This window comes from Syngnathus leptorhynchus, chromosome 22 (assembly GCF_054491065.1).
Source record: "Syngnathus leptorhynchus isolate UIUO chromosome 22, UIUO_Slep, whole genome shotgun sequence".
Lineage (NCBI taxonomy): Eukaryota > Metazoa > Chordata > Actinopteri > Syngnathiformes > Syngnathidae > Syngnathus > Syngnathus leptorhynchus.
Window position 1 is genome coordinate 1916343 of NC_141216.1, and position 8840 is coordinate 1925182.

General features: G+C 43.8%; 1 protein-coding gene across 2 annotated transcripts; it reads left to right on the forward strand.

The window, feature by feature from the left end:
- Positions 1–67: 67 nt before the first annotated feature.
- spop (speckle type BTB/POZ protein) lies at positions 68–4343 on the forward strand. 2 transcript variants are annotated; one of them, XM_085904053.1, is made up of 10 exons: positions 68–163; positions 949–1136; positions 1239–1360; positions 1432–1583; positions 1655–1782; positions 1867–2044; positions 2127–2182; positions 2399–2521; positions 2610–2752; positions 3001–4343. In XM_085904053.1, exons 2-10 carry the CDS (start codon positions 1059–1061, stop codon positions 3143–3145), a joined length of 1125 nt encoding a protein of 374 aa, XP_085760179.1. In that variant the 5' UTR covers positions 68–163; positions 949–1058; the 3' UTR covers positions 3146–4343. The 2 variants fall into 2 exon arrangements, with proteins under 2 accessions (XP_085760179.1, XP_085760180.1); XM_085904054.1 differs by having other exon boundaries at positions 977–1136.
- The last annotated feature ends 4497 nt before the right edge of the window (positions 4344–8840 follow it).

Sequence of the window (8840 nt, forward strand, 5' to 3'; positions counted from 1 at the left end):
AACTTGTGACAACCAAATAACCATAATAACTAAGTTTGATTTGTCAAATAAGAACACTGGCCAAACGAGCGCGGCGCTCCTGATGACGTCACACGGCTCAGGTCTACCACTTTCGCTAACAACAACACAAGAGCCCGGAAAGCTAGCGAGCTTAAAACAAGAGGTGAGAACGTCGATAAATAAGACCAAATGCGACACGTACAGGACGCGGGGCATTAAAACAAGACGCCGGAGCCCGTCGCGCCGTTTTTTCAAGTTGTATCTTGTGTAATTTGTGAGGCGTTTTCGCCTGTCTAGGTGCCTAACTTAGCAGCTAGCTCGCTTGATTGGAGTTAGCTCGCGTGCTAGCACTCCACCGCCACTTATGCTTCAAGATGACCCTATCATTTAGTGCTCTTTTCCCACCACTCTCACCCGTAGTCGTAGCGGCTGAAATGCGACAAATATTTTCAAAACGGAGTCATAATTAGTTATTGTTGTTAGAAGATTGACTACCTGCTAACTACCACCCTCCACACACTCACACCTGTTCCCTTGTCAGATAAGTCGAGGTGTTTTTAATATAAATTTTGATAAACCTTTTTAAGTTTACTCAAAAGAACATGTTTCGTAGTGACGTTTAAGTGTCCATAATGGTCAAATGTAGTCATGTATGACAGTAGTATGTTCAATGGGGCCTCTTTAAGTTATGTATGTGTGTATTGTTGAACATTATATCAGACAAATCACTGGAAGATAATTTCAGTCGTTCCTTTTCCTCAAATAAATAAAGAAAACGTTGTGAACCTTTTGAACTGAAAACTCTGGCCAACTAACTAATGCTAAAGCAATAGGAGGGCTACTGTCAAGGTGTGACCTTTTTTCAGACTTCTCCTTTCCCTAATGTGACGGCCTCAAAATAAAAGGTACTGATGGGCTGTCACAGTTTCGATTGATTCTGATCTGTAGGGGGTCTGTCTCGCGGGTTGCGCTGCAGATGGACTATTGGACCAAGCGCTGACGAGTGGAAACGGTACTTCCTTCTCCAGTTGAGACCAACACCTTCTGTCACGCTGGCAATGTCAAGAGTCCCGAGTCCCCCTCCCCCGGCAGAAATGTCCAGCGGGCCTGTGGCCGAGAGCTGGTGCTACACGCAGGTAATGTGACATTGAGGACCTTCAGTCAACTTTAAAAAAAAAAAAAAATTATAGACCTGCACAATTCCCTTCCACGTGTGCTTTTTTTTTCTCCCCCTGCAGATCAAAGTAGTGAAGTTCTCGTACATGTGGACCATCAACAACTTCAGCTTCTGTCGTGAGGAGATGGGTGAGGTCATCAAGAGCTCCACCTTCTCCTCAGGGGCCAATGACAAGCTGAAGTGGTGAGCACACAAACTGAATCCCTGCCATTTTTTTTTTCTTTCCCTTGAACCACCTTTCCGACCTCCTTCAGGTGTTTGCGTGTCAACCCCAAAGGCCTGGACGAAGAAAGTAAAGACTACTTGTCCCTCTACCTGCTGCTGGTCAGCTGTCCAAAGGCCGAGGTCCGAGCCAAGTTCAAGTTCTCCATTCTCAACGCCAAAGGCGAGGAGACCAAAGCCATGGGTGAGTCCTTGATTTCTTTTTTCTGTCGACCATCTGATGACGTTGTGTTTTCGTCCTCCCCGACGACGCAGAAAGCCAGCGAGCGTATCGCTTTGTGCAAGGGAAGGATTGGGGATTTAAAAAGTTCATCCGAAGAGACTTCCTCCTCGATGAAGCCAACGGTCTTCTGCCCGATGACAAGCTCACACTTTTTTGTGAGGTACGCTGACATTACCTTAAATTCTCGGCTCAGAATTGAGCCGTTTTCTTGGCACGATTGATTCGAGCTCATTCCGTATGGCAGGTTAGCGTGGTGCAGGACTCGGTCAACATCTCGGGCCAGAACACCATGAACATGGTGAAGGTCCCCGACTGCCGACTAGCCGACGAGCTGGGCGGCTTGTGGGAGAACTCCCGCTTCACTGACTGTTCTCTGTGCGTGGCCGGCCAGGAGTTCCAGGCCCACAAAGCCATCCTGGCAGGTATCGAACGCCAGCCCCACGCGTATACGTCAAAGTCGTCCTCGACGTCAAATCACACAGTTTCCTCCCTTGGTTGTTGCAGCACGCTCTCCTGTGTTCAGCGCTATGTTTGAACACGAGATGGAAGAGAGCAAAAAGGTGAGTCATCAGGCCTTCCGCTACCACTGCAGTTATTTTCAGCGCGGGATCGCTGCGCTTTTGGGCAAAGCCTGAGATGAAATTGCGCCGCTGCACTCCGTGGGTGGAGATTGATTCCGCAGCGAAAGACAAAATGCCCCAAACAAAACAGTACTTCACCTGACGTGAAATAGCAGGAACGCAATTATCCAATCACCTTTTGTCTCCTCTCGTCAGAACCGCGTGGAAATCAACGACGTGGAGCCCGAGGTCTTTAAAGAGATGATGTGCTTCATTTATACTGACAAAGCCCCTAACCTCGACAAGATGGCCGACGACCTGCTCGCTGCGGCTGACAAAGTAAGGCCGCCCTGGAAGTTTAAAAAACCCACGTGAACCTGAATCCCGATGAAGCCGATCATTCAGCACGTCCCGCTTTCCTCCTCAGTACGCTTTGGAAAGATTGAAGGTCATGTGCGAGGACGCTCTGTGCACCAGTCTGTCGGTGGAGAACGCCGCCGAGATCCTCATCCTGGCCGACTTGCACAGCGCCGACCAGCTCAAAACGCAGGCGGTCGATTTCATCAACTAGTGAGTTCACGTGCTTTTTACTCTTTTCGGTGTCTCGCCCGCGTTTTCCAATGTCGCTCAAAGGCAACCCTGGCGTATCGGACGGACCGGAGCGCCTTGCGTGTGATAGCGACGACACTGTAATGGTTGCGCACCTGCGAATTCTCCTCCCAAGATGTCTCCCATTCTGGATGAAACCAATTGAACGGTGTGCTTTATTCCCACCCCTCCGTGTGTGTGTGTCCCTCCCTTCCTCGCCCCACCCTCAGCCACGCCGCTGAGGTGATGGAGACCGCAGGCTGGAAGTCCATGGTGGAGTCCCATCCTCACCTGGTGGCCGAAGCGTACCGCTCGCTGGCCTCGGCCCAGTGCCCTTTCCTCGGACCGCCACGCAAGCGCCTCAAACAGTCCTAATGGGCCCTCGCCGCTTTCACCGCGTCACACAAACGGCCCCTTAAAGCCCACAAAAAACTGAACCATTTCTCTCCCTTTTTGGTGTTACTACACTACCTACAGCCCCCCCGAGCTCCCCCTTCTGCTCCCCCTCGATCCAGAACCTGCTGTATTTTAGTCCCTTCTAAGGATGGAGGGAAGAGCAAGTAGGAGGGGGAGGAGATGCAAGTGGATATTTGTCGTTTACAGAAAAACAAACCTGCACTTTCCTCTGTGGCTAGTGTGGTGCGACGTTGCGCTTTTTTTTTTTTTGTTTAAACCCCCCCCCCCCCCCCCCATTTGTGAAGACCGGAATCCTTCAACAAACTCGGACGCCAAGCGCACTCGAGGTCTTTAACGTGATATTATTTCAGCTTCTGCGTGTGGCAAGGAGGCGAAAGAGGACACTTTAGGAGGAATTACACACGAAGACCCCAACAAAAGACCACCCTAAGGGCTAGTCAAATGGAGGGAAAAGAAAAAAAAAAAAGGTTTTGTCTCAAAGAAATTTTGGGAAAACTGCACTCAAAGAAATCCACAGGCTGCCCCCCTTAACAATCAAGCATTACCAGCAGTTAAGTTGAACTACTGTAGGCAAAGCACAAATGGACTAACAAGCAGGACAAGTATACCCTTTAAACATGCTTTATTAGCAACCTCTATTATTATTATTATTTTTATTATTATCAATCAAAAGCAGGTAAACAATATTGAGTAGCATCACACAGCTCAATGTCATCGTTGCGTAACCGTGGGCCTCGAAAGCAACTGAAATCCAAGGTCTCAACATTCAAAACATTGATGCATAACCTCCCAAAACACATTTTTTTTATTATTTAAGATTTTATACCAACAGTCAAGATATTATTTCTTTGCAGGCTTATTGACTGAGGGCCATTTAAAATGAAATGAACACGTTTTAATGTTCAAATGAGACCCGAATGTGAATGGAGAAGAAAAACAAAACAGACATTGCTCTTTGCCAGTGAGAGGAAAAGTCATTGAATTAAGGAACCATAGTTGTTTCTTTCCTGTAGATATTGTTGCTTTATGAGAAGTGACACTTAGTTGTTGCCATTTTTTTGTTCCCGAAAGAATAAACCACAACTATTTTGTATTGAATTCAAACGTTGACTGCTTTTTTAAAAACCTTTATTTCACATAGAACCACTTTTTTTTTTTTTTTTTTACTTTCAAAATGTAATATAAAACACAATTAATGTTGCATTAGCATTTGGACACAAACTTTACAGTGTGGAAGTGTAAAAAAAAAAAAAAAAGTCACCTATATTGATGCAATTCAATGCAAAGAAAAATGGAAGGTGTCCGTCAGTTGTTCAGTTTGAACGACAGAGGGCAGCAACGCTCCGTTACGCCTTGTATAATCCAATGCCGGGCTTGACGTTGATCTTAATTGATTCAAATAATTCATTTGAAAAGGACTCTAAAAGTAGAGCAGATCTATTCATTGTTATAATGTGATAGAGGAAAGAGCAAGCCAGACAACAAACTACACCCTTGACAAATACTGAACATGTCCAAACATTTAACACAGCTCAGTTCAAGAAACAAGCTGTGGCGATGAAAGGGGGCTCAAGTTTTCTTGTTTTTTTTTATCCACAATTTCCATTGTGACTGCCTGACACTGATGAATCTTCTCATTGTGCAGAAAATCCATCACTGCCATTTTTTGGTGTGTGTGAAGCCTACAGTAGAAATGTACACACTTAATATAGTGTTGTTTGCACACTCCAGAAAGTTCAGATTTTTCTTAGTTTTTCCCAGGTGATCTACCAAGAGGCGGCCTAGCCCTGGTAAAAGGATGCGAACCAAACCTCCCTCATCAGGTTTCTCACAGGTATGTCAAGTAAAGATTGTATGTATGTTCAGATGTTCTTCATTTCAGTTGTACAATGATAATAAAGCCATTCTTATTCTATGAGTAATTTAGTAAAACAATTGCTGTGCTGCTATCTGATGTCAATCCATTTTCATTTCAGTGTCAAAAGAGTGTGGCAAAAACAGCAAATGGAAAAAGTTACCTAATTAATATACGACGTGCGCTAGCAAAACAGAATGCGAGTTTAGCATTTTTTATTTTAACAGATTGGTTTCTGATTGGGCTGCTGATGGGAACAAAGGAACATTTATGACATGATATCGGTCAAAGCTGGAGAAGAAAAGTGCAAAACGCAAAGGTAAGTGACAGCTTGTAGACATTGATGTTCACAATTCACCCTTTTACATCTGAACTCCAATTTTGTCATGTTTTTGACCACTGAGGTTTTATTTCTCAAACTAAATTCACCCCCCAAATCATCATCAATCAATATTATTGGTCTGCGGAACCATTCTAGCCAAATGAAATATGTTAAATGTGGATTTATATAGCAGTACAATATTGTCCATTATGAAATGAAACCTGTAAATGAAATTAAAAATGTATTTAGAACGATACCCTGGGGAACACCACAGGTGAGTACAGCACAGGAAAACTGTGCTAAAAATTGTGACTTGATTTGATCCACAATATTTGGACTCTTTCTCTGATGCTATTTGGAAACAAGACTGCAAGGCTCACTTCCCAGAATTCTAAATTTACATACAATGCTTTTTTAAATGAATTTGCAGAATCCTAATTAGGTTTATGATGGCAATTAGAGGTTGATAGAGTTTGCCATGGACAACAACCCCCCCCTCTTTTTTTTTTTTTTTTTCTTCTTCTCTTTCCTCTGTGTCATCATATTGTCTTTCCTGCACCAGAGCGGCCATGGGCTGTTAATCGACAAGCTTCTCCTTCCTGTTTGTGGTACTAAGAGGCTGAAATTAGATCTGTATCACCGAGCATATGAGATAAATTGGGTAGCCGATCGCTTCTAACTTAATCTGCTCTTAGTGCATTTGGAGGATGAGGAAGGGTGGGCACCAGATTGGCTTCAGCGTAAACTCCCATTTGTTATCTGGTTATTTTTGGTCAACTATAATAAATTCGTGAGCCACACGAGGCTAATCGGCCACTCCCACGACAACTCCCGAGGGGGGGGCGGGGGGGGGGGGGGAGCGGATCCCGATCTTTTCAGTGGCCCGCTTTTGATCCGACTCCAATCGTCGACACTTGATACTGCGGTCGAACAGGACACTCGGCGCCTACGTCACACAAATCTGCAGCATATTAAAATGAGAACAATGCACTTGCGAGGACTTGATGCTTTTTTGTGATTTAAATTTTGATCCTTTGTCACTTCTGTCATCAGTCGTGTTAACCCAAATTCATTGGATAGTTAGATCATCAAGTGGTACTTTGATTTAGAAATTTGATTCAACGTCATTTAATTATCAAATCAATTTGAACTTGTCCATATGCGTCCCGCAGTTGGCTGGAATCAATTTTCTTTTCAAGATAAATGCTATAAAGCATCCAGCAGCCCAAAATGACACATGCTTGGTAAGTAACCACTAAATAATGAGCGTAAAATTGGATTTTGTTGTTGCGCCGTCGCCTTCAGCGTTGCGTAAGAGACCAATTGTAACATAATTATGCAATTAAAACTTGGCGTAAACCGATGTTGTGAAATTTAAGATGATATTTAATTCAATAATCTATTTAGCCCTCTCAAAACCGAGCAGCAGTTGTACGTGCGCTAACCTAATTTAGCTTGTGTTTTGGGGAGTGTCTTTGGCCTCCTGAGAAATAGTTACAAAGTCATTCTTCACTTGTGATTTTTGGTCCCCCTCCCTCCGTATGTTTTGCATACAGCACCTACAGACAAGTTGCAGCGCATTGCGCCGCAAGGTCTACGCACACCCCCAAATGTGTTAACACACAAACTGGAACATACCTCGACCTTGCTTGGCTTGTTCACGTTGCTTCAAGTGTCTACGATTAATCTCTAAATAAATTTCTGCTTTTCTCGAGATTCATATTTGGTTCCCAGCAGAAACCCGAAGGGTTATTATGACTCATAAAAAATCCCCCAGATTTTTTTTTCCGCATGAAATTACAACTTTATCATTGTGAAAATAAACATCAAATATTTTTTTGCCCTGCCCTGGTCCGAATACGCCCACGTTGTTATTGTCACATACTTGTGGGTGTCTGCGTGAGCTTGTGCAATCCCTGGAGCGTCAAAACAATGTCAGACGAAAGTTGTAATTCAGATGGAGGCATCAATGTCACTCAGTCGGCCTTCAGAAAGTCCTCGTTAGGCCGTTGACTTGATTGGGAAAAGAATTTTTCCAACTGGCGTGTCTGGTAAGCAGACCTGAACACAAAGCATGCAGACTTGATGTGGCTTCACATAAAGATCAATTCGTTTCTTTTAAAGACATTCTTCACTTACGACAACCTGCGACAAATAATTGGATCTTTTAATCGTGCCCCGCAAAACCACGGCAAACAAAATCCTTGCCGATAAACATCTGTAACTAGACAACATTCCAAACATGGAACGTTTTAATTAGGTCGTAGCGTGCATCCGGAGAGGATGCAAAGACGTAATAAATTCAACACACGTCGTCCTTGATATGGATCAATTTAGCCGACATTTTATTGGTCCTTTTTTTAATCAAATATCTTCGTCTTATTTTGTATTCTGTTAGCGTGGTCTCAAACCAAAGTATATTGACCACTTTATAAAATGTTCTATGCAGCACCTGAGGGAAAGCAATCCGATGAAGAATATGAACATGAATAATAGAGAGTGTGAATGTTGCGATGATGGAGCCGTATGGGGGCAGGTGAACGACGGACGGTCACGTGACACGGCTTAATAGAATTTCCCCGAGTGGACTCTCCCTCCTCGCCCATCCACTCCTCCGTCCATTTGTTCCGAGCGCATATTCAATTTCATCACTCTTCACTTAATTGGCAGATGCCGGTCGGCCGGAGCTTCCTTGTTTTTTTTGTTTAGTTTTTTTGTAGTTGTTTTTTTTCTTCTCCCATGCAAACTGAGGAGAAGAATGAGGAGAGTCGGAAGGGGCGAGCGGGCAAACCGCACCACTTCATTTTTATGGATGGATAGTTTGTAAAAGCAATAAGTTAGCGGATAGGAGGTGGTCCCCCCTGAGTAGCCTGCTGTAAATATAGTACAACACTCAGCGGGGTCTTAAAAAAAACAAAAAAAAACGCAATGCTTCGATTAGAGCTCATTTGAAGATTATGATGTGATATGAATACCTGGACGCAAAACATTTTGGGGCTGACGAATTTCTTATGCCCTAAGTACAGCGTTCCCCCACGGATAGCGCCGTGTGTTATTCTGAGCGCAACCTCTGGGAAAATCTTTCACCGACGACTTCCACAACCTTGCGGTTTTTTTGACCTTCCTGGGGGAGTCTTCTTTCCTGTTTGGCCCCTGAAGTGAGTCAAAGAGTAAATAAAGTTGGCGTAAATCAACACGACAAAGCTCCAAAGATATCGAATCACTTTCCCAGTCGTAGATAAACAAGCGCGAACGTGTTCGGCATATTTTTTTTGGGGCGAAATAAAATAAATGATCTCAAATGAAGTGTGATACTAGTATCACTAGTGGTACTTGTGCGCACTCTAGTCGTAGTAGAAAGAATTAAGGCCCGAACACAGCTCAGTTGTATTTAACTTTTTTGCGCAATTTTTGGTACACGTCTTCGAATCTTGAAACATAGGATTGTATTTGTATTTTGGAGTTAAGAAAAGTCT

Excerpts from the sequence above, each read along its gene's own strand:
- spop (XM_085904053.1), top strand. The coding sequence starts at position 1,059 with ATGTCAAGAGTCCCGAGTCCCCCTCCCCCGGCAGAAATGTCCAGCGGG. Across the intron at positions 2,183-2,398 it reads AGATGGAAGAGAGCAAAAAG|AACCGCGTGGAAATCAACGA; the intron begins GTGAGTCATCAG and ends TCCTCTCGTCAG. Across the intron at positions 2,522-2,609 it reads TGCTCGCTGCGGCTGACAAA|TACGCTTTGGAAAGATTGAA; the intron begins GTAAGGCCGCCC and ends TTTCCTCCTCAG.